At 35.2% G+C, this 27,803-nt stretch overlaps 1 protein-coding gene across 1 annotated transcript in view; it reads right to left on the bottom strand.

Annotated features, from left to right (window-relative positions):
• The window catches only part of LOC149779265 (folylpolyglutamate synthase, mitochondrial-like), an 84,265-nt gene that overhangs the window by 41,809 nt on the left and 14,653 nt on the right, over positions 1–27,803 (bottom strand). Inside the window, exons 3-4 of the mRNA XM_089939849.1 lie at positions 9,027–9,158; positions 5,383–5,501 (exon numbers count right to left, since the gene is read on the bottom strand). Coding sequence (XP_089795975.1) covers positions 5,383–5,501; positions 9,027–9,158 — 251 coding nt within the window. The remainder of the gene's footprint in view (positions 1–5,382; positions 5,502–9,026; positions 9,159–27,803) is intronic.

Here is a 27,803-nt window from a genome sequence, read left to right as displayed (position 1 = left end):
TTTATCCAAAATCTTTCTGAAGCATTTCAACATACCATTCAAACTGACTTTTGACTTAATATTTTCCTATAGTTTTCTTTACCATAATGTGCCAAAATGAAGTCCATCAAGAAAAGATTGCAAAGACATGATTTTTGTTGATGCCTTGCATTTATCCTATTTTGAATTTCTATTTCAGACGTTTCTTTATCAAGGTAAAATTCTTATTGGTTTATATTAGTTACCCCTATTTCAATACTTTTTCTGGCTAATAAAAACACTTAGCAGATGAAAGATTGGTGGGTCAATACTCAGTGATACAGGTGCTAATGTTTGCTTCAGAAATGAGCTACAATCAGGCATTACAAGCATCTGAGTAATCTAAGTACTCCTATATAAAATTTATCCAGCCAGAAAACTGGGATCTGACAGAGGTATAGAGTGCTGCATAAGCAATAGGGTTATTCCTTGTACCAAGTGCCAGTGCAAGTTAACAAAATGTTTGGTGTACGTCTTGCAGAACTCAGCTTATCATGCAAAACTGGAAATGTTGACAGAAAAGTCAACAGAGTGAAGGCACAAGATACTCTCCCAAAATGTCAGGTGTATAAAAATTATAAAGTTTACGCACTCATTTCCTTAAATTAAGTTTAATACAGATTTAATTTTGTAGTTATATCTGCTGAAGTTACTACACATATCTTATACTTCGGTCATTCCCACATCATGTTGCTGCCAATACACACATGAAAATAAACTGGCACAGCAGACCATCAACTAGCCATTCCAATCATATAAAAATAACTACAGTGGTGAATTTCAGTGTTTTGAGAACAGCTGAAAATGTGATTTAAAATACTTGTATTATTTATCAAAGTATTTATTCACAAAATATATAAACAGACACTCAAGATTTAAAATTATTGGCTGCTTCATTTTTGCTTGCATCTGCTGTACTTCAAAGCCTGCAACATACATACCTTTTTAAATAAATAAAGCATGCTTTACATGCCATACCTACATAACTGTGCATCAACCTCTTAAATTCCCAAACTGGCAATTAATTATGCTTCCATTGTAGCTCTAACCTTTTTGCTTCTACTTATTTTTCTTGTTTTATTTGCTGGCACTGGTTCATAATTCAACAGAAATCTTTTCATGGTTAGTAAGTAGTACAAGGTTAGTGACGTAAGACTGCCACCATTTTACTTCATGGACAGATGCATCATTGTATCAGCTATTTTAATTGGTTAATGACAGGTGTCAGATCTAGTCTGGTACACTTGCCCTTTACACTACCATATATAATTAAGTGTAAGCAACCATACAACCAGTCTTTATAAGATGCGATATTTACATTTTAATGTTTGACAAATAAAGGAACCTTAACCTTTTTGGCATCAGAAAATATAGTTGGATGAAATTTTATGAATTAGTAAAGTTATTTAATGATAATTTTGGAAATTTTAATTTACACTCCTCAAAACCCATGAGCTGGCAGGTCAGTGGCTAAACCAATCACTGTCATCCTCTGATTATTTGATAATACAAAAATGACCAAACAAGACTTAGTTTATAGTCATCCCATCAGTTAATGAAGCAGCTTAGCTGACTGAAATGCTGAAAAGGTCCATATACATATATATATATATATATATATATATATATATATATATATATATATATATGGACCTTTTCAACATTTCAGTCAGTTAAGCTGCTTCATTAACTGACACATATATATATATAAAAATGGCAATTGTAAAAAATGAGGAATCAGACAATCAGAGGGGTCCCATATAGTCTGGCAAACAATATATGCACCATTAACTCATTCAGCCCCAGACCCGTTATCAGTATCACTGCTGCTATGCCCCAGCAGCGCTAAGCTGTGTCTAGCTGCGTGTGCCCCAGAGTTTTTACCTGTTTGAAAAATTTTGTAAACATTGTGCACATGCATTCACTCTTACCTTAATTTCTCTGCTTATATCCAATTAAAATCCAAGAAAGTTTCACCATTTATTGCAAATGAATTTGTCTACACAGTGATGTATTTTTATTCCCTATTTGTCCAAGTCTTTCACGACTTATTTATACAGAATTTACAAAATTATGTGCAACGTTTATCTGCAAGAACTCGATCATCATCGCTGTCAGCATCCCCATCTTCGGACGATTCAATCTCAGAAACTTCTATGTCCGAATCGAAATCTCACAAAATATCCAACTGCCGAACATATCTTTCCTCAGCTTGCTCAGTATTTTCAAGATCATCATCATTTTTGCTCTCATCAAAAATCACTCTTACATCCGCCATCATTTACGATTTTTCATGACCAGAACACGTGTAGTTAAACCGCTTTCAAAACAGGAGCCCTTAGCTTCTGAACAATTCAAATTTCCGCAAATGAAAGTAAAATCATTTCTGATTGGTTTAATAGTTGTTAGTTCTTGGAATAAACCCATTTCTAACCAATCAGAGACGTTGAATCTAACACACATTCATCACGCTTGGAGACGGGATCGGCCATTGAATGCAGTAAAAAAATCACGACTACAGGCGGGATCGGCCATTGAATGCAGAAACCGGATCACGCCTACAGACGGGATCGGGGCTTAAAGGGTTAAAAAACCCTGGGCGATTTCCAGTAAAATGTTCCTCCCAAATGTATAATGCAATACAAATCAACCAGCCAAAAGGACTAGTATTTGCAATTTTACATAGCCTATCCATAATTACCCTGCGATGACAAAGAAAGTGTAGTGCATAAACTCCCAAGGTCCTATTGTCATTATCATACCATCTGTATTGGACCTGAAAACTTCTAATATACTTGTGTCACAATCACACCATTTGTATCTGACCTGAAAACTCCCAGTGTGCTAGTGTCACTATCACACCATTTATATCTGACCTGAAAACTCCCAATGTGCTAGTGTCAATATCACACCATTTGTATCTGACCTGAAAACTTCCAATGTGCTAGTGTCACTATCACACCATTTGTATCTGACCTGAAAACTCCCAATGTGCTAGTGTCACTATCACACCATTTGTATCTGAACTGAAAACTTCCAATGTGCTAGCGTCACTATCACACCATTTGTATCTGACCTGAAAACTTCCAATATACTTGCGTCACAATCACACCATTTGTATCTGACCTGAAAACTCCCAGTGTGCTAGTGTCACCATCACACCATTTGTATCTGGCCTGAAAACTTCCAATGTGCTAGTGTCACTATCACACCATTTGTATCTGACCTGAAAACTTCCAATGTCCTGGTGTCACTATCACACCATTTGTATCTGACCTGAAAACTTCCAATGTGCTAGTGTCACTATCACACCATTTGTATCTGACCTGAAAACTTCCAATATACTTGTGTCACAATCACACCATCTGTATCTGACCTGAAAACTCCCAATATACTTGTGTCACAATCACACCATTTGTATCTGACCTGAAAACTCCCAGTGTGCTAGTGTCACTATCACACCATTTGTATCTGACCTGAAAACTTCCAATGTCCTAGTGTCGCTACCACACCATTTGTATCTGACCTGAAAACTTCCAATGTGCTAGTGTCACTATCATACCATTTGTATCTGACCTGAAAACTTCCAATGTGCTAGTGTCACTATCACACCATTTGTATCTGACCTGAAAACTTCCAATGTCCTAGTGTCACTACCACACCATTTGTGTCTGACCTGAAAACTTCCAATGTGCTAGTGTCACTATCATACCATTTGTATCTGACCTAAAAACTCCCAATGTGCTAGTGTCACTATCACACCATCTGTATCTGACCTGAAAACTTCCAATGTGCTAGTGTCACAATCATACCATTTGTGTCTGACCTGAAAACTTCCAATGTCCTAGTGCCACTATCATACCATTTGCATCTGACCTAAAAACTCCCAATGTCCTATTGCCACTATCGCACCCTGATCTGAAAACAGTTCTACCTTATAAGAGAAGTCAAAAACCAAATAATCATATGAACACAAAGTATGTTTACGACTCGAGGAAATCAAGTCTTCATGTGTAATCTCTATTTTGTGTACTCTGCAACATGTTAATTTACCTCCAAACTACAAAAGCTAAACTGGTTGGTCTGGGTGAACATTTATCGTTAAAGAATCATTTAAATCATTTTCAGCAACAAAAAACATGCTTTGTCATATTAGTCGTCAAATGGTTTTGATGGGTGAATACAGCTTTAAATCTCATGCTATACATGCAAGATGTTTAAAGTCCCATGCTATACATGCATATACATTTAAGTCCTGTGCTGTACACAAGTACCTGCAAGCCACATACTCTACATTTATGTACATTTAACTCATGTGCCATTAATACATGTATGTGCCTTTAAGTCCCATGCTATACATGCAATAATTTTTAAGTCCCATACTACTCATGCATGTACCTTTAAGTTCTGTGCTGTATACATACATGTATCTTTAAGTCCTGCACTGTATAAATGCATGTACCTTTAAGTTCTGTGTGCTGTATACATGCATATACGTTAAGTGCCGTGCTGTATACATGCACATACCTTTAAGTCCTGTGCTGTATAAATGCATGTACCTTTAAGTGCTGTACTGTATACATGCATGTACATTTAAGTCCTGTGTTCTATACATGCATGTACCTTTAAGTGCTGTGCTGTATACATGCATGTACCTTTAAGTGCTGTGCTGTATACATGCATACATGCATGTACCTTTAAGTGCTATGCTGTATACATGCATGTACCTTTAAGTGCTATGCTGTATACATGCATGTACCTTTAAGTGCTATGCTGTATACATGCATGTACCTTTAAGTGCTATGCTGTATACATGCATGTACCTTTAAGTGCTGTGCTGTATACATGCATGTACCTTTAAGTGCTGTGCTGTATACATACATGTACCTTTAAGTGATATGCTGTATACATGCATGTACCTTTAAGTGCTGTGCTGTATACATGCATGTACCTTTAAGTGCTGTGCTGTATACATGCATGTACCTTTAAGTGCTGTGCTGTATACATGCATGTACCTTTAACTGCTGTGAAATACATGGATGTACCTTTATCATAGCTACAAAAAACAAAATAAAGAAATTTCTCCATTTATACCAAAAAAGGAATCTGCATCTTTCAAACAATTTTCCACATATTTCTTAACAATTAAGGGAACTGAAACAAGACCTTATCTGAATTTTGTTTGCTGGTCTTTGGACAGGGGCTAAGTGACTAAAACTGGCTCCACCTGTAAAAGCACTTTTGACAAATATTCTGCACTTCATGAAACATGGACTTTTTCAAACTGTTGATAATAATAAATTCTTTTGAGGTAAATAAAAATGTATGCAGTTAGTAAATAAAACTTTTACCAAAAGTCCTCACCTGTAGAATCCGGTTTTGTATCCATGGTGAAGAAGGATGCTCTCACAAAAAGCACATGTAGAACCTTTACCCTTGGTACCACTAACATGGATGATCTTGAGGCTGTCTATGTCTGCTAGCTGAAAAGGAACCAATCAAAATGATAAGCTTGGCTTAAAAAGATCTACAACAAAGCAACTAGTCTTTATATATTCTAAATTATTCATCTCATATTGTTAAATAAAACAGACTAGAATCTTTAAAATGTACAATACGTAAAATATGGCTAAATTAAATTCAGCCAATGATATGAGTACCATGAACAGCACATTATAAACCCAACAAATGTTTAATAGTTCTCTATGTAGATAACCAGAATTTATGAGCAAAATCCACTGTTTTTCAAAGTGACCTTGACCTTTGACCCACACCCTAAATCAATACGCTTCCTTCTTCCTTGAAGTGTAAGTCATCCACAGGTCCCTGATGTGGAACTAATGTTTTCTTTTCAGTCTTAGTGACCTTGGCCTTTGACCTTTCAACTAAAAAATTTATAAACTTCTTCCTTACCCAAGTGTAAGCAAACCATAGAGTTCTGGGCCTGGCAGAACTAATGCCATTGTGCCAACCATTTTTATTCTTTCTTTAACAGTGACTGTGACCTTTGACATATAAACTGATAGGCTTCTTCTTTACTCTCAGTAGAAGCCATTCACAAAGTCTGGCAACTGTAGATGAAGGAGACCCAAGTCATTTTACTGAATTCATTTTTCTCCTTTCATAGTGACCATGACCTTTGCACCCAACCACTGATAGGGATTTTCCTAACCTCAAATATAAGCCATCTACAAAGTGTGATAAATATCAATGGTAGAAAACTCAAGTTATTGTGTGCAAACCATTTTCTTCTTCAGGAATAAACAGCAATATTACCAATGTTACTGTGTAGTATCGGTATGAAAGAATTTAGACTACAGGAATAAACTAGACTATTACCCATGTTACTGTTTAGTATTGATATAAAAAAATGAAGTCTAAAGGAATAAACAGCATTATTATCCATGTTACTGTGTAGTATTGGTATAAAAGATTGAAGTCTAAAGGAATAAACAGCATTATTATCCATGTTACTGTGTAGTACTGGTATAAAAGATATAAGTCTAAAGGAATAAACAGCATTAGTATCCATGTTACCGTGTAGTATTGGTATAAAAGATTGAAGTCTAAAGGAATAAACAGCATTATTATCCATGTTACTGTGTAGTACTGATATAAAAAATGAAGTCTAAAGGAATAAACAGCATTATTATCCATGTTACTGTGTAGTACTGGTATAAAAGATTGAAGTCTAAAGGAATAAACAGCATTATTATCCATGTTACTGTGCAGTATTGGTATAAAAGATTGAGGTCTAAAGGAATAAACAGCATTATTATCCATGTTACTGTGTAGTACTGGTATAAAAGATTGAAGTCTAAAGGAATAAACAGCATTATTATCCATGTTACTGTGTAGTACTGGTATAAAAGATTGAAGTCTAAAGGAATAAACAGCATTATTATCCATGTTACTGTGTAGTACTGGTATAAAAGATTGAAGTCTAAAGGAATAAACAGCATTATTATCCATGTTACTGTTTAGTACTGGTATAAAAGATTGAAGTCTAAAGGAGTAAACAGCATTATTATCCATGTTACTGTGTAGTATTGGTATAAAAGATTGAAGTCTAAAGGAATAAACAGCATTATTATCCATGTTACTGTGTAGTATTGGTATAAAAGATTGAAGTCTAAAGGAATAAACAGCATTAGTATCCATGTTACTGTGTAGTATTGGTATAAAAGATTGAAGTCTACAGGAATAAACAGCATTATTATCCATGTTACTGTGTAGTATTGGTATAAAAGATTGAAGTCTAAAGGAATAAACAGCATTATTATCCATGTTACTGTGTAGTATTGGTATAAAAGATTGAAGTCTACAGGAATAAACAGCATTATTATCCATGTTACTGTGTAGTACTGGTATAAAAGATTGAAGTCTAAAGGAATAAACAGCATTATTATCCATGTTACTGTGTAGCACTGGTATAAAAGATTGAAGTCTACAGGAATAAACAGCATTATTATCCATGTTACTGTTTAGTACTGGTATAAAAGATTGAAGTCTAAAGGAATAAACAGCATTATTATCCATGTTACTGTGTAGTATTGGTATAAAAGATTGAAGTCTACAGGAATAAACAGCATTATTATCCATGTTACTGTGTAGTACTGGTATAAAAGATTGAAGTCTAAAGGAGTAAACAGCATTATTATCCATGTTACTGTGTAGTATTGGTATAAAAGATTGAAGTCTAAAGGAATAAACAGCATTATTATCCATGTTACTGTGTAGTATTGGTATAAAAGATTGAAGTCTAAAGGAATAAACAGCATTATTATCCATGTTACTGTGTAGTACTGGTATAAAAGATTGAAGTCTACAGGAATAAACAGCATTATTATCCATGTTACTGTTTAGTACTGGTATAAAAGATTGAAGTCTAAAGGAATAAACAGCATTATTATCCATGTTACTGTGTAGTATTGGTATAAAAGATTGAAGTCTACAGGAATAAACAGCATTATTATCCATGTTACTGTGTAGTATTGGTATAAAAGATTGAAGTCTACAGGAATAAACAGCATTATTATCCATGTTACTGTGTAGTACTGGTATAAAAGATTGAAGTCTAAAGGAGTAAACAGCATTATTATCCATGTTACTGTGTAGTATTGGTATAAAAGATTGAAGTCTAAAGGAATAAACAGCATTATTATCCATGTTACTGTGTAGTATTGGTATAAAAGATTGAAGTCTAAAGGAATAAACAGCATTATTATCCATGTTACTGTGTAGTACTGGTATAAAAGATTGAAGTCTACAGGAATAAACAGCATTATTATCCATGTTACTGTTTAGTACTGGTATAAAAGATTGAAGTCTAAAGGAATAAACAGCATTATTATCCATGTTACTGTGTAGTATTGGTATAAAAGATTGAAGTCTACAGGAATAAACAGCATTATTATCCATGTTACTGTGTAGTATTGGTATTAAAGATTTCAGTCTAAAGCAGGGGTCTCAAACATGCAGCCCGCCAACTACATCCTTTTAGATACAGTGTCTCCAATGGTCACAGCTCTATGATTCATGGATAGAAAGTTACATTATATTAATGATGCTGTACTGTAATAATCACATCATTTTGAGCTATGCTGTACTGTAATGATCACATCTTTTTGAGCTATTCTGTACTGTAATGATCACATCTTTTTGAGCTATTCTGTAATGTAATGATCACATCATTTTGAGCTATGCTGTAATGTAATGATCACATCATTTTCAGCTATGCTGTAAGGTAATGATCACGTCATTTTGAGCGATGCTGTAATGTAATGATCACATCATTTTCAGCCATGCTGTATCAATTTTACAAAAGCAGTGACATCCTTTGAAATATTGCATACTGATTATCCAAAATATGGGGCATCCTTGATAACATTCTAACAAACTGATTTTACAAAAGAAAGGGCATCCTTAATACTATTTAAAAATACACTGATTTTAATACATTATTTTACAAAAACAGAAGCATCCTTAATAACAATAATTCTTCTTACAGAGATTCCTGCCCTCTGGGAAAAATTTATCATGTTAGGTACATTTAGATGGGCAAATCTGTCCCGCTGACTTCGAATCTTTTCCAAGACCTGAGCATTTGTCTGCAGGGTGTTGAGAGTCTTCACAGCTTCCTGAAAAAGATATATAAACCCCAGATGTATTTATCCCACACAGATAATCACCTATAATGAAAAACAATTAACCAGTCTACAGGATATGATGTAGAGACTTGTAACAGACATACATCCAATTACAAAGTTTAGAAAAAAAATTGAAAAATTGCTACCTGTATTATGGCATGAACATGAAATTAATGCATCTACATATGTATACAAACATGTATGCTAAATTTCTTTGTTGATTTAGAGTATTTTTTGCTGTATTATGCAAACAAGGTTAACATCATCAAAGTCCAAAAAGTTCAAAATCTATAACAATTTCAATAACTGCGGTAATAGCATCATGGTAACAATATATCAACCAAATTTCAATGGTCTTAGATTTTAAAAATGTCTGAACCAGTTTTCTTGCATCCATTTCTGAACTCTATGTGAACATTTATGTAATTCATGTTCAATAGTATACATACTCATTAATTTATAGCAAATCAATGGGTCATGAACATGTAATGATAGATCAGTCATAAACTGACCAGTACTCCAAGTTAAAAAAGGTCTTTGTACAGGAATATACCGTAGTATTATGTACCATTTGCAAGACAAACATCTGCTACCTCATGGTGAGGATGAATTTGTATGCCCAAAGATAAAATACAATTTGGATCTAAAGACAACATCTTATATGTGATTAGGTGGAGTAGATGATAGTTTGGTAGAATACTAAAAAGAGAATTTTATTTGTACACAGACACAGCAATGGTTTCATTTACTTCAACATAAAGACCTTCCAAAATGGAAGTTCGAAAAGGATTCCAGACAAGGTTGAAGTCCCTGACTATACAGGATCAAGCATGTGGAGGTTCCATTTATAACCAGAACCGTAAAAATCAAGTCCTAGTCAGGTATAGACTTTATTACAATCCTGTATACTTAAGACCTTACATTCTAGTCCCCAATAGGTTTGCCATGACTCCTATTACAATCCTGTATACTTAAGACCTTACATTCTAGTCCCCAATAGGTTTGCCATGACTCTTATTACATCCAAAGCTTTTTGACATTTGTCCCACTGTATCAAAAATGCACATGGAAAGTTAGTTTCTTCAGGGGGAGGGAGCCCTAGAAATATGGCTTCCTCCACAAATGGGATAACAGAACTGTCAAGATAAGAGTGTCATAATTTATCATGAATTATATGCCACCAGCAGAGGCCTTACTGTAATCCATTTTAATCTTTTCATTCCTGAACTGTTTAATTAAGCTTGTATGTAGTTGGCCTGACTGTACAGTTTTTGATTTTGAAAATGTAACCTGTTGTATTCTTTCCATTCCTGAGCTCTGCTTAATTAAGCATGTATGTAGTAGGGAAGAAAGGGATCCATTCCTAGTCATGTATGTAGTTGGCCTTACTGCACAGTTTTAGATTTTGAAACTGTAACCCAATGTTTACCTTCCATTCCGGAGTTCTGTTTAATTAAGGATGTATAGGGTTGACACTCAATTGTATGCATCCTTTTTTATCAACTGCTATAAAAATGTCATCAAAATCGACTGGATTAGGGAAGAAAGGGATCCATTCCAAGGCACAATTGTGTGATTCGGGATGAAAGGGTTTGAATGTGTATTCCAGGGTGTGACTGTGTTATGAGTGATGAACGAGTCCCAGGGTCTATTGCAGGGTGTGATTGACATGTAATTAGTGAAGAACAGATCCCAGGGTCTATTGCAGGGTAGTATTGTGTGATTAGTGATGAATGAGTCCCAGTGTCTTTCCCGCATCAGGTGATCATGGTATTCACACTAATATCTAAATAATCACGCTCCAAAATTATCCAAATGTCCTATAAATTGTGCAAAATATATTCAAGCTTTCCCACAAGTCTTCAGTAATCCCATTTCCCTGACATTTTGAAAATTCATCCGTTTCAATCAAATGCAGAAAGCAGATTCCTTCTGATAATTTTTCAGTTCTAGTACAGACCCTAGGGTTCAATGAGATATTTAAGAACCCAGCTTTGATTGACTCTAGCAAAATGTTATTCAAACATCAATAAGCAAATGCTACTGGGAATCAAGTTCCCATTTTTAAAAATGTTATTTCAATTCAATTGGGAGACATTTCAAGCATCTCAAACTTACAGAAGCCATTTAAATTCCTAAATCAAACAATACTTTGACACGGGTTCAGACATTTACTGGGCAAAACTTCACAAACTCCTTCAAATGAAGTAGATTATGTTCAAGTTTTACAAGATGTTTATGTAAGTTTAGTTTCCTATTCGGCTCTCAAGCCAGACCATAAAGGGTTTTCACAATAATGATTGCTGAGAGCCTTGATCAGCTGATAATTGCAGCCAATTACCTGGAATCTGCAGATTGCCTAGACCAATTACCTTGACCTGGAACAGTTGCCACTGTGAGTCACTGGTTGAAGTGTTTATTATGCTTTTAAGACCATATCTACTAACGGTTGTGGTTTTGTAATGTAATCCCTGATGAAACAGATCAACTTCATCAGGCATACTTCCCACCTTCTTTGGAGCTCAGACATGGATTCAATTGCTTTAATTTAAATTTAAATTATTTATTAAGTTAAATTAAATTAAGTTTAAATTAAACTGAATTAAATTTGAAATTGAAAACTAAGATCTTACACAAGAAAATGCAGTCACAAAAGCGGTCTCAGTAACAAAAGTTATATTCATATACATGTTCAAATTCGTGAAATTTTAATCTTGTACACTTGCAATGACAATGAAAAAACTAATAAACTTTCGGACAAAATCTTCCTTTCACACATTAGTGGTATGAGAAGTCTCTAAATATGGTTTCTAATCTGGTGACTCGGTTTTTGTGCTCATACAGTTTTGTGACTTTGGGGCTATCGGAACTTGGAAATTCATGCTCAAACAATCTTGTGACTACAGGACCAATTCAACCCAGTATCTCTTGATCAGATAGTGGTATGGCTATGCGGCCAACTCAGCTTGCAAACTCAAGCTCCGACAGTTTTATCACAAAAGATCAAACTCAATCTGGGAACGCAAGTTCTGACAATTTTGTGCCTACAGGGTCAACTCAAATTGGAAACTCATGTTCAAAAACACAGTTAAAAAACTTCCAAGTAAAGTTAGATTTTCTTTACCAGGCACTCATATCTGGACTAATCTATCATTATTCCAATTACCTTCCATTGGCTTGCCATCGACATACAAAAGTGTCCTGAATAGTATGTTATGTGTCCCATCGGTGTTAAATAGTTCTCTATGTAGACACAAGTATGGCATGGTTGATTCGGGAAACTACTAACCAATGGGTCTGTGACTTTACCTAAGACCATGGCATGCAGTTCTTGAACCAATTACATTTCAATGGACTGGCAATGCACACCTAATGTGTGCACACTGTTTGCATAACAGCCCAGTGCCCATGATTTGGGAGTGCCCCTGACAACTGGAACTGAGAAGCACACAAACAATTATAAATTGTGGCTTGGCAACAATTTGGAAAATTAAAAATTACATATAAATACAAAAAATCTGGGACTGCAAAAGAATAGGTCAGAAGGAGAGGCAGACCTTCATGATTGAAACTGACACACAAATACTACTTACAGTATGTTTAATATTTACAATTTCAACACCATTACATGATTCCAGGAAAACAATTGTGTACTGAAAAGAGTTGACTCAGAGGCAGTTGAAAAATGATCAATGGTACAGAAAACTATACCATGTCAACAAAACCATTCCAGACAGTTGAAACATATACAACTGTGCCATGGATGTTTTATGCCCATCCTGTGTTCAGGAGTTCTCTATGTTGGCACCAGTGGAGAACATGGTTGACTCAGAAGATAACTGAAGAATGGATTTAGGTCAAGGTACATGGTTATCAGCAAATATGAAAGAGATGAAACTATCATTTTCTTTTTAAACCTACCATGACCTTTAGATACCAAAATCTATAGGTTTCTTTCTTACACTAAGTGCAAGCTATCCACAAACTGTAATAATGATACATGGTGGAGATAGTGGAGAGCTCAAGATATTGTACAGAAATGAAATAAGGAAAAAATGAATGGATAGACCAATGGATAGATATCTTATGTTCCACCTTATGGCAGGAACATAATACCTTACTGACAATAATAAGGATGATATTCAAAAAAGCCACATCAAAGACAAAATTTTGTACATATAACTTGAAACCAGTCTAAAATGATATTGAAATATTCTACATCAATGCCCATTTGAACCTAAAATTTGGTTTGCTTAGTTTCCATAATACCTTCGTATGTTCAGTACACTGGTTGAAAACAATTTAGATTAAATTTCTTGCTTTTATACTGTCATACGTCTCCTACATAGCAATAAAGCATTGCATAATGCTGACCATTTCATTGTCTCACTCGATATTTGTAATTTGTGATTGACATTTTTTAAACATAATTTGTTTTCCCTGCACAAACTATTATATGAGAGTACACTGAGTTGAGGTACATAAAAGTTTAAAACTTCAACATCCTTGCATATTTTTCCATAACTAGTTGCAACTTAAAAATTCCTATACATGTAGGTGAAGATAATTGAAAAAAAAAATGCATGCATATAATGATGCCCCACTTATTCATTTTATGGAGGCCCACATGGCCAAGTCGTCTAAGGCTCTTGGCTTTACAGATCACTGATGTCTTACCTTTGACCACAATGGTTCAAGTCACTGGCTCAACAAATAAGGGTTATGTGAGAAAGCTTGCCGGTAGCAGTGTTTTTCTTTACCAACATTTGTGCATTGAAGACCACCAGATTTGTATGACACCATTAGGTTTGTCTTTTACTCAATCTGACCCTCAATTTGGGCAACATGGGAAATTTTAACTCTCATTTTGCACCCACAGGGGAAACAATGCAGTAGCCTCTGATTGCTTGGCATTTTTTCCTGGGTTCTTCTTCCACCAGATATACTGGTAGCATGTATAGCCTATAATATGCTGAAAAACAGCATTATACACACAAAGCCAGAAACTTATTTCTACCTTGAATAATAAGTAAACTCAAATATACACAACAGTTCACTTACATTTAGTATTAATCCATGTGAAAGAACTAGAAATAAAATATAAAAAAATACTTAAATCTCACAGAATAGTTTTCCATATTTTACAGGCTGGTATCAGAAAAATATCAGATGTACAGTCTTCTCTACAGGAAAATATCTGATGCACAAATCCTTGCTACAAGAAAATATCACAGGTACAAGTCCTCTTCAAGGAATATACATCAGCAAGTTCTCTTTACAGTGACTACACTGGTTTTGATGAAAATAAAAACCAACTAAATGGGAAAATACATGAAGACCACACTTCAAATGGAAATATTCTGGTTTCAGTCAAATCCAAGCCAGCTAAGATATAGTGCCATAAAGTGGATCAGTTGTAGATAACAGACTGCATATTCTACATCACAGACACATTATCAGTTTTGACCTAGATAGTACATCACATTAATGTACAGTATAACACATGACCCAGATAGTACATCACATTACTATACAGTATAACACATGACCAAATAGTACATCACATTACTATAAAGTATAACACATGACCAAATAGTACATCACATTACTATACAGTATAACACATGACCAAATAGTACATCACATTACTATACAGTATAACACATGACCAAATAGTACATCACATTCCTACAGTACAACACATTACTGTAAAAAACAACAAATCACTTTATAGTACATCAAATTACCAAATAGTACATCACATTACCAAATAGTACATCACATTACCAAATAGTACATTACATTACTACACAGTATAACACGTTACTGTAAAGTACAACACATCACTTAATAGTACATCACATTACCATATCGTTCATCACATTACTATATAGATATCACATTACTACAAAGTACACCTCTCCATAACTGGCGCACAATGGGGTCCACAAACATAGACCGCACTATAACCGAGGTGCGAGTTACTGAGGGACCTCCAAAAAGTGAGAGAAAAAAATCGCTAAGACATTGAGAAAACTGGGGAGGGGAGGGGGAAAACTGGGCTGTTCAATGACCGAATCCTCATTTTGCAATCACATAGATAATAATTTTCAATAACATGCTTTTTCTAATGAAGTTGTTTGCTACTCTTTTTAAATAGCATTTATTTTCAAAATGTCCAACATAAGAAAGATTGTTCCAACTGGTTTCATCAACCATCACGTGTATGCAAAAAATCTGTGTAATACATCACTGCCTTTTGTTTTCTTGAAGAGTCTTGTTCCTGTAGTGGTGTTTATTATTATCCTGCCAAATCAGGAGTCCACAGAGCAGGGAACTAGACTGTTAATACACCACCAAACAAGATTCCTTTTTTAAATACAAAAACATGCAACATTTATTTTGTGAGACAATTGTCTACGTCAAAATTCAATTTTTGTACTGTTCAATTAGTACAATACTGATGTCATGATTTCATTGGAAGCAATAATGAGACTTTTTATCATCCTTGAGGATATCTCTAAGTGCCAGTTCAAGAATTCTCAGAAACTAGCTTTCCCACAATGGTCTATATCTGTGAAATCAAGCTCTTTATTTTAGGAAGTATTTATCTTGGCTGCCTTGTTATCTTTGATCAAAGTTATGAAAGAGTCGGTTAATTTATGGTAGTTTATGTTAAAAACATAAAACCATTTATAAGTGTTCGATTGATCAAATGAAGTGAGTTCACCCGACATATGACCAGGGCCGCTAGATTTCAATTTTGTAGGATTTTCGTGCCTTTTAACTTCTCTTTTATTCCACCTCCTTTATTTGATTCAAAAGACATAATTAACGTGATATTACAAAGGAGGCCAGCTTTTAATTCAGTGCAACAATACAACAAGTACTTCACCATGTCAGTTATCAAAACACAGTCAACACTTAATTAGGTTCTCTGAGAAACTCTCGTGGACACAGATGTTACAGTAGATTGGAGCATTTCACGCTTAATTACAAGAGGACACATTGCATTTATGATGATTACACTTAAAAGAAACTAAAAGATAGAACTAGAACACAAATTTCAATTGATAAAAAAATTATTTAATTTGTATTTATTTATTAAAGTACTGCCTCCACTCGGCGTAAGTGACATTTTCATTGATCAAAATTTCCTTACAAATCATTAATTGCTGTGTACTAGGAATGTCGTTTGGAAAGGAAACATAAACAAACTGTATGACCTATTTTTAAATTTGATATTTCATAGTGTTGATTAAAATTTCCAGGTCCTATCTACCATTTTTGATGATAAAACGAATGGTACATCAAAGTTTCCGTTACCAATTTTGATCGTGATTTTCTTCAAGTTCAACAAATAGGGATCAATTTTGGGGGTATTTTCTGGTTTAAAAATGGGATCCATGCCTGACTCCATGTTATAAGCGGGTTCGCGAGTTATCAGGACACGAGTTATTGAGGGAGTGGTGTATAACACATTACTGTAATGAACAACTTATCACTTTATAGTACATCACACTACCAAATAGTACATGTACATCACACTACCAAATAGTACATGTACATCACACTACCAAATAGTACATGTACATCACATTACTACACAGTACAAAGAGAAAGAAGCAGAACACAAAAGAGTTACTGTGGCTCTAATTTTAATGAAAAACGAAAGAAATAATTCCCTTGACTGGAATTCAGCACATCCATTAGGATGACTGGTGTGACTTCTGATTGCGTGATTGTGAAGACTGCGAAAGTGAATAATCCTTTTGTGACAGGGTTTAAGAATTTTAAAAAATCTGCCCTCGTTTGCCACAAGATATCTGGAGAACACATTATATCCCAAGACATTCTTTCACAACAAAGAAATCTGTAAACTTGCCAAGGCAAATGCGTTATCTGGATTACAAAGTCAGGGGTTCATTGCAGACTTTGTTGGTTTTTAACTTTGAGGCCATAAAAGAAAGATCTTAAAGTTGAAGTGTACCTTTTTAGAAAGAGGATGAATCATTATCCTCCTTGATTTTTGGATTAAATGTGTTCTAGGATGAAGTACAATGAAACCAATGATAGTATGTTTTATGACAGGCAGTAAATTAACTGCCATTTGGTTAAAAAGATTTATTTGCCTTTTTGTATTGGCTTGTATGTAATGTGTTGAGCTATAATATTGCTTTAAAAAGATTATAAGGAGAATGTTAAAAGTGCAACTTTTAACAAAAAGAAAAATGAACTGATAGAATTATTCTTTGAACAGACAATGCATTTGTTTGTTATTTGTGCATGTTGGTTTATTTGTATGTTTTGAGAGAGAGAGAGAGTATGTTGTGCAAGTTGCAATATCCTATTTCAAGCTGAAAAAGTACAGGTCAGATGAAAATTTGTCAGTACATTTTTGGTCCCAACATTTTTTATTTAACCCCTAGTTCTGACACCAAGTTTTTTTTTTTTAAACCCCCCAATTTTACACCTCTGGGAGATACACTACATTACTACACAGTACAACACATTATTGTAAAGAATAACACATCGCTTTACCATACTGTACATCACATTACTATATAGTATTTATAGGTTACTGCATTTGTATGGGAAAATATGAACGAGTTTTGGGATGGAATGCTTCACGACCTTGGGAGTGCAGCATATCCTTCCGACAAAACGAGTTCATATTTTCCCATACAAATGCAGTAACCTTTTTATTATATGCTGATTTTTTAAATTCTACCTAAGGTTGAATTATATAAACACAATACACTACAAGAAACAACATAAATGAATGTATGCCGCATTTCAAACTAAATACACAAGTGCATATTCATCATTACACAAATCAACATCATTACTGCGCACATAACTCAGCCCATATAAATTTGAACTTAGTCGTGCGCTCAACATAACTTTTGAAAGAAAATGGCGTGTCTAGTTAAAATTGAAATTTGGAGTCATATTGTGAATGAATGTGCATTGCAACAACTTTTCCATTTGACCTGGAATGAATAGATTTTGGTATTTTTCTTGATTCTACAAAATTTTGTGATTATGGACTGGATTTGTATGTGACGATTCCACATGAAATACAGGAGATTTATGAAGCTAGGGAGAATCATGTTGACATCTGCAAACGTGGTTCTGTTTCTGTCACTGAATGGTATAAAGCGCTCACCATTATGAAGCATTGCCATCTCACCTCTGCGTGGGTTTGAGTCTCGGGTGCGGCCAATGTGAGTATGTGAGAAAGCTTGCCAGTAGCTTCTTGTAGGTTGGTGGTTCTTTCATGGGTTTTACCCTGGGTTCTTCCTCCACCATTTATAGCCTATCTTGTGTTGCAAAATGGGGTTAAACCCTACAACAACATTACTACACAGTACATCACAATGCTACATAGAACATTACATTTTCCAAAAAATTTGCAAGGTTCCGAGAAATTCCATTACTTTTCAAGGGACCTGCAATTCTTAAATTCCAAAACTTTTCCTGGATGCCAGGACCTGCAGTAACTCTGAACACATTACTAAATAGTACAACACAAACAAATTAGTACATCTCCTTAATATATGGAACATCACATTACTATATAGTACATCAAAGTACTAAACAACACATAAAATTACTAAATAATACATCACATTACTATATAATACATCACATTACTACACAATAACATCACATCACTACACAAATATGCCACATGACTAAATAGTATATCAAATTACTACACATCACATTACTATAGAATACACCACATTATTACATAATACATTACATTACTACAGAATATACGTTACTGCATAATACATCAAATTACTAGACAATACAACACATTACTACAGAATATACATTACTACATAATACATCAAATTACTACACAATACAACACATTACAACAGAATATACATTACTACATAATACATCAAATTACCACACAATACAACACATTACTACAGAATATACATTACTATATAATACATCAAATTACTACACAATACAACACATTACTACAGAACATACATTACTACGTAATACATAAAATTACTACACAATACAACACATTACTACAGAATATACATTACTACATAATACATCAAATTACTACACAATACAACACATTACTACAGAATATACATTACTACATAATACATCAAATTACTACACAATACAACACATTACTACAGAATATACATAACTACATAATACATCAAATTACTACACAATACAACACATTACTACAGAATATACATTACTACATAATACATCAAATTACTGCACAATACAACACATTACTACAGAATATACATTACTATATAATACATCAAATTACTACACAATACAACAAATTATTACACAATACAACACATTACTACAGAATATACATTACTACATAATACATCAAATTAGTACACAATACAACACATTACTACAGAATATACATTACTACATAATACATCAAATTACTACACAACACAACACATTATAACATAATACATCAAATTACTACACAATACAAAACATTACTACAGAATATACATTACTACATAAAAAATCAAATTACTACACAATACACAAACATTACTGCATAATACATCAAATTACTAAACAATACAACACATTACTACTTACTACAGCATGTTACTACTCAGTACAGCAAATTATACAGGTTTCAACTGTCACTGTTAAACTACATTGCTCAGCTTCATCAAGTTTTCTACAACTCATAGTACTTACAGTCCTGGACTCTCTTAGTATGAATTGAGGTAACAATTGTGGGAGGGGGGGAGGTAAGTCAGGATACTAGACAGCCTCTGTTTTATACCCCATCAAGGAGAAAGAAAACATTGGATTGTACAAAATCAGTTTTAAAATGTGAACTTGGTCAGGGGTTATTAAAACATTGAATCTGAATCAAATGTTTTACTTATTGATTCCTATTTCTTGATCCCATGGTCCCATCGATGGAGGCAAGCTAATGGGAAAAAACAATACAGGGAGAATGGAAGTGTTGGATTACATAATGTTCCAAATTGAATGAACTGGATAAATATTTATTTAAGCATATAAGCTGTAATCAAATATTTATTCATTTTACAGTGTCCTATAGTACTGACCCCTTATAAGCCCAATATATTCGAAGGAGGTTATATTTTTATCTCAGTCACCTATTTTATACTCTTTATATAACTATAGTATCCTTACCTCTTAAATAACTATAGTATTTTACCTCTTAAATAACTATATAATCTTTATCACTTAAATAACTATAGCATCTTTACCTCTTAGATAACTACAGAATCTATACCTCTTAAATAACTATAGAATATTTACCTCTTACATAACTATAGAATATTTATCTCTTAAATAACTATAGCATCTTTACCTCTTACATAACTAAAGAATATTTACCTCTTAAATAACTATAGAATATTTACCTCTTAAATAACCATAGCATCTTTACCTCTGAAATAACTATTTTACAGTGTCCTATAGTACTCACCCCATAAAAGGTCAATAGATTCGAAGGTGGATAGATTTTTTAAAAATCTCAACCACCTATTTTATATTCTTTATATAACTATAGAATCTTTACCTCTTAAATAACTTTAGCATCTTTACCTCTTAAATTACTATAGCATCTTTACCATTTACTGTACAGTCATATGTGTATACATATATTTGGACGTTTAGTCTTTGTATAGGTTTTACAACTCCACACCTGCCAACTTTCCAGACAAGTCAGAGGGTGTAAATTGTTGTTATACAAATAAAAACATTTAATACATTCAAAACTGAATATACCATGATTACTGAGTAGCATTATCTAAAAACATAAAAAGTTTCTATCTTTAAAATCGACTGAATAGTGGAATAAAGTCTTTGCCTCTTGCAATAGTTCAGTGGGACGTGTTGCAAGTGATGAAAATGTTATTTGAGTTTATGTTTGCACCCATAAGAGATAGGCTGGTACTATTGTTTCTACCTGCAAGAACATTGCTGAATTTTGTTAAATTTTTCTCATGTCAGATCTTTCTGTATTTGCATTACTGTCAGGAGTGTCATGCATGCAATGGGTACACTATACTGTCTGTGAGTGTTAGCATTCAATGGGCAGGCTATATTGTCAGGGAGTGTCAAACATGCAAATGGTACAATATACTATCAGGGAGTGTTAATCATTCAATGGGCAGACCATACTGTCAGGGAGTGTAAAGCATGCAAATGGCACAATATACGTCAGGGAGTGTTAAGCATGCAAATGGTACAATATACTATCATGTTGTGTCAAGCATTAAATGGGCAGACTATACTGTCAGGGAGTGTAAGGCATGCAAATGGCACAATATACGTCAGGGAGTGTTAAGCATGCAAATGGCACAATATACATCAGGGAGTGTTAAGCATGCAAATGGCATAATATACGTCAGGGAGTGTTAAGCATGCAAATGGCACAATATACGTCAGGGAGTGTTAAGCATGCAAATGGTACAATATACTATCATGTAGTGTCAAGCATTAAATGGGCAGACTATACTGTCAGTGAGTGTTAAGCATGCAAATGGCACAAGATACTGTCAGGTAGTGTCAAGCATGCAAATGGCACAAGATACTGTCAGGTAGTGTTAAACATGCGAAAATGGCACACTGTACTGTCAGCTAGTATTAAGCATGCAATAGGCACAATATACTGTCACCATGTATCAAGCATGCAATGAGTATATTATACTGTCACGGAGTGTTAAGCATGCAACAGGTAATAACAAACAAATACAGATAATGTTTGATTCTTCAGCATGCATCTCCTCAACATACCTAACTTTATATTAAAAAAACTGGGTTGTTCCACTTTGTGTACTTTATTTTACCTGCACAAATCACAAATGGGTTCTCCTACAAAGGAATCTTAACATGATCCTAACTATGGTCAGGTAATCACTGCAAGGGTGGTTGTTTATCTCTTTTTAATTGCTTCTATTATAGACTGCCAAATCTAACAGTCTACCATGAGCTTTAAACATGACTGTTTACAATAATATTTACACAGGTCATAGGCATCAATGTTTATTGTACAGTGAAGAAAGTCTCTTTGTTAACTAAGACTACTGACAATTATGGAGGTATTTCGGGTGTGTGGGAGTAAAACATATTGTGAATTTTGTGACGCTTCATGTCCATGCAATTCTTCATCTTTCCATTTCTAGAACTTTTAATCTGCACTATATAGCCAGCATTGTGCTGATGTGCCAGTAAACTCAATACATATCGAAATGCAGAAGACAAAGCCCACAAATGTTAACACTTTCTGGTGGTTGGTATACAAGTTTTTTGTGACCATGGATTTGCTGTGATTAATAAGCACACATACCTGGACTGTACAGTTACTTACATTTCCTTCATTTATTTGTGATGAAATTTTAGTACATAATAAGAATGTTGTTGTCAGGTTTAACGCCATTTTTCAGCACACGATAGGCTATACATGGCAGCCAGTATTAATGGTGGAGGAAGAACCAGGGGAAACCCGCGGAAAGAACCACCAACCCACGAGAAGCTACTGGCAAGCTTTCTCACATACCCACATTGGCTGAATCTGAGGCTCGAACCAGTGCAGACAGATGTGATATGGCAGTGATCCGTAATGGATAGCGCTTTAGACCACTTGGCCAATAATAAGAATTTAACTACACATCTATGAACCAGTAAACATTATTAACATGTATTTAACCCATGTACACCATTTGTGTAATGGCTAAATGACTCAATGACTGAAACTGGGGATTTCTCAAGGTGGTCAGGGGTGAGAAAAAAACTGGCCCCCTCCCCTCTGCTCAATTACAAAAGAGAAATAAAATATAGGGGACTGTGAAAAGTGTGGAGGTGCTAGAAGAAAAGTTGTATTGTATTTAGTGATTGAAAAAATACTATTAATAGCATCATAAATATTTACCATTTCAATACAAATCCATGATGACAGGAAACACATCATACAATGAAATTATGTAAGCTAAAACTGAGGATGCTAATGAAAAACATACTAAACTTTATACCAAAGCCTACACCAAAACCCATGCCACGGTGAAACTTAATTAAACCAAAAACCATGCAAGGTGCAACTTAATTAAACCAAAAACCAAGGCCAAGATGGTGAAACTTGAACCCCAACCCATGCCAAGTAGGTGAAACTTGAAAACATTTTGCCAATGACAAGTATGGTGTTAACAACCATCATGTAAAAGACATAAACCAACTTGTCCAAATAAATGAATCCTGTCGAAATTACTGTGACATCATTCTGGCTGTCTAAAGCACCAGGACATCATTCGTTCACATAAGGGCACCACACACTACAGTGATGTATCTATGATTATTTCTGCCCAATGCACAAGTGAGCTTAATTACATATACTTCCTACCCAATACTGACATCTTTGGTTAATCCACACAATAAAAATGAATGAATCACAGTAAATTACTCAAATCTCACAGAATATTGTGGCATATTTGACAGACTTGTGCCAGATGTACGAGTCCTCCTTATGGCCCAATTATACACTGAACTTTCTGATGTAATAAGTGTTGAACACAAGATGACACATAAAACGTACTTCAAACCTATATATTCTGGTCTTGTCCATCCTAAACTGGCTATTGCCATGGGTGCAAATATCAAATGGTAAGAGATGGTAGTCCTACTAATTGTACATAACAGGAAGTCTGTTGGATGTAACATACACAGTACATTTAGATTACTACTTAGTTATGGCAAGTTAAACAGAGGTCAACAACAATGCTTACTTGTCATTAGGTTTCAATGTTACTGGTTGACTGGCAGCACTTACATGTCATATGAGCTTAAGTGACAATGGACCAGGCAAGGAAAGAGTATCCCACCCCAGCCTTCTTTGGAAGCTCTGCATTTGATGAACTCATCATTAGTCCAATATGCTTTAAAGATGCATTTCCTTCCCAAAACAACTATTACACTAAACAACAGCTAGATCATTTAATGGGGGTGGGGAAGTGGCTTAGCTGCAATCTGAATTTGTTTGATTTATTGTTATAGATACTTTTTAAAACTTATATATTATTGATATAAGCAGTTCTTTTGTTTTCTTTTAAATGTGAGCAAGAATATCTTCTCAAACTGTTATGGAACTGGACATTTTTTTAGTTTTATTTTTGCGCCCCCCACCTCCTTAAAATGGTTGGTCCCTAATACAGTAAAACATGCCATGAAAGAGCATCTGCCATTAAAGACTACTGTTTTAGAAGACACCTGCCATGAAAAAGATTGGCTATTTTATGCATGAATGAATCAAATGCTTTCCATTTGTTTAGACATGTAACGAAAGATGACTTGTCTTAAGAGACCATTTTTTCTCGACAAATGGGGGTGGGTGGTGTCACCTAAAAACAAATATTTCTGTATGACATGACTGTTCTTTGTAGATTTTAATTGTATAACAATTGTTTGGATACCAAAATGCACCAACACTGAACAGTTTGGCTTCTTTAGTGTTTGATAAAATCAGTGACCTGGAGATTTTGAAATGAAACACGCTTTCCTCAGAGTGGAAATATGAACTGTGTTTAAATGATTGTTTGTGGTTCCAAAAGGTTCCTTTTTACTTTCTTGTTTTTAGTTATAAAACTGGAATTTGGTCATTCACAAAATAATTGGAAAAAAATACTGGGACAGTGAAATATCATACTCTATTCACACTTGAATTACCCCCCCTCCAAACCTTTATTTAATCTTAAATTATTCGGCTTATATGCGAGTATATACTGTATGCCTGTACTCTGAAGGCTAGTATGTACGAACATCAGTCCTGCTCAAAGTTCAGTTAAACCTGTCCCTGGGGCATACACCTGATACACAGACAATTACATTTGAATTCATTTGAAGTCATCTTCAAACATCAAAGTGACGCGGTGAAGAACACTGATGTTATTATATATCACTGCATGGAATGAGAATGTTGAAGCCAACTTTATTTAATAAAGTTTGTGATCAACAGCAACATTTCTTTTAAGCTGGATTGTTATTCCATATAGAAAATGCAAAACATGATTATATCCAGTTGTCATGTTCAAGTGTGATTCATGTTTGAAGAGAGTATTTCAGGAAACAACAGTCTATCAGCAAACACCAGCAAAAATAACTTCAAAACTACAGTTTGAGAGAGTTTTACTTTGTCAAACATGGTGTCTTGGGAAGGGTAGCACCTCTGGTGGGAGGACATGTCTTGTCCTTCTCAGAACAGTTCATCTACCTTTGGTTACTTGGCACTCAGCTCTTACCTGAGGCTCCAACAAGCTGTCGGCATGCAACAGTGGCCACACCCTGGCAATTAATTTTGACAGGCAGGCTAAACCAAGTGAGGATAGCCAATTTGTCTTAAACCCTCAGTAAGTGAGTTAGGTCTTGTCTACCTGAGTGTGTGAAGACTGGACTCAGCAGACTGCGTAAACCACCTGTTGGTTCAACGGGAAGAATGGCGAACCCAGCAATGCATCATGGAATGTGAAGATGGCGAAACACTTAGAGTGCCATGGCCAAGACTGATCTCCAGTCGTCTTGACCATGTCTTGCTACTGGATCGAAACAGACCAGGTCAACCACAAATCACAGCTTCAAATCCATACCACACAACTCCAAGTCGTGTAGCAATGGGAGAGTGATGAAACTGTGAGTGAGGATAACACCTAAGCTACAGTCGCAAACCTGACACAGGTGGCTAAGGACATAGGGTTGCTTTCGAATGGACATAAGCTGCAGTGCAATTCGTGCATTGCCCTAAGTGTCTGAGCAGCCCTTTTTAGGATTGCTCTGCTCACCTGTGTAGCATAAGGAAGGGGCTATAAAAGGCGCTCTAAACATAGCCAGCTTCATCTCACCCTGGCCAGTTTACCGTGGCTGGCAGGGATCCCATTCTAGCAGTCAAACATTACCAAACAAGTAAAATAATGTGCAAATACTTTTGGACAATGCCCAGGCAGACAGACCAAAGACAGACTGCACTAGTTGCTAGGGAATTGACACGATAAAAAAATATGGACATAAAAGCTTTGAGTAGCAGATAAAGGTAAGCTGTTAGAAATGGGAGGCGACTGCGTTCTTCTGGAGTGGCCAAGGCAGTGAAGAATGTCATGTGGCATGTGTCAGATTCGCAGTGAAGTCTCAGAAAATCTTGTTATACTTGATGGCCTCAATGCTAGAGTGGGGACTGACCAACAAACCTGGGAAGGACCGGTTCGAATGCATGGCATTTACAAGTGCAACAGCAATGACTCCTGCTGCTCAAGCTATGCACCGCACATGAGCTTGTCATCACCAACACCTTGTTCCACCTATCGAGCTGAAACATGATGTCATGGATGCACCCTTGTTCAAAGCTTTGACATTTTCATTGACTACATCATCTCCAGGATGAAGTATGGATAGGACATGCAAGTAACGAAGGCCATGTGTGGTGCTAATTGTTGAATGGACCACAGGCTAAGTGTGTCCATGTTCAACCTCCACATATAGCCCAAGAGATGTTCTTAAAGGAAAAAGTCTGTAAGAGACTAAATGTCCCTAGGCTGAAAAATAGCTCAATCACCAAAAGACTCTCCTGAATAGCAAATTGGAAGACCTGTCAATTGGCAAGGCTGCGTTCCTCTGACCACATGCTTTATTATGATGTTCACTAACAAGCTCACAGATGCATTTGTAAACAGTGATGAGAGGATCCATATCAGATACTGGACTGATGGGAACTTGTACAACCCCAGGTGACTATAGACATTCGTAAAGGCAAAGGAAACAGTTATTAAGGGGCTTCCTCTTTGCTGATAACTGCACCCTCAATGCCAGCTCAAAAGAAGACATGCAGACCAGCACAGGCAGGCGAAAACTATGGCCTCAAGATAAGCACCAAAAAGACATACCAACCAGCCTCATGGGAGACCCTTGTGCAAAACTATCCCTCATGGTGCAGTAAGATCAAATCCGATGCCCACACAGCAGATCAGCTGAGAATTGCTTAGGTGCAGAGAAAATGTGCCACTTGCTAGGCCAAAGCTGCCAACACCTTTACTTCCATACCAACCCTTGTGTGCTATACAAGGGGGAGAGACTTCCCATGTTTGGATTGGCCTTACTAGTCATCTCCAGACACACCTCTTGACGACAGAGAACTGAAGCTGTAGTCTTCAAAACAACCGATGGATGGACACATACACTTTGTCAAACTAGGCAGCTAGAGGGAACATTTAATTCTTTGCAAATACTGCAAACAATATACTGGCAATGGTAAACTACATCCTTCGAAATAGAAGTACCACATTTATGTTACATATTCAATACACTGAATTGAACATTCAGATTAGTTCTCTTTATTGTTATTCATTATCTTAATCCTGTTAAAATACTAAGTTTACTATTAATTGACCCATGCTTTTCAGGATGATCTTGCCATGTAATAGATTGATTGAAAGACAATAATAAGCACAGGCTCATGTTTGCACAGCTAATTTGTGTTGATAAAGCATTAACACCCAAACTGAGCACAGGTTTTTGTAACTGCTCTGTAAAGACTCCAGTCACTCCATTAAACATTCACAGTTCATGCGCTGTACTGTTCTTTTTAGGAAC

Source organism: Sinohyriopsis cumingii, chromosome 17 (assembly GCF_028554795.1).
Source record: "Sinohyriopsis cumingii isolate HCF-2022 chromosome 17, ASM2855479v2, whole genome shotgun sequence".
Taxonomy (NCBI): domain Eukaryota; kingdom Metazoa; phylum Mollusca; class Bivalvia; order Unionida; family Unionidae; genus Sinohyriopsis; species Sinohyriopsis cumingii.
The sequence above is the reverse complement of the archived record's forward strand: the minus strand, read 5'-3'. Positions and strand labels throughout refer to the sequence as shown.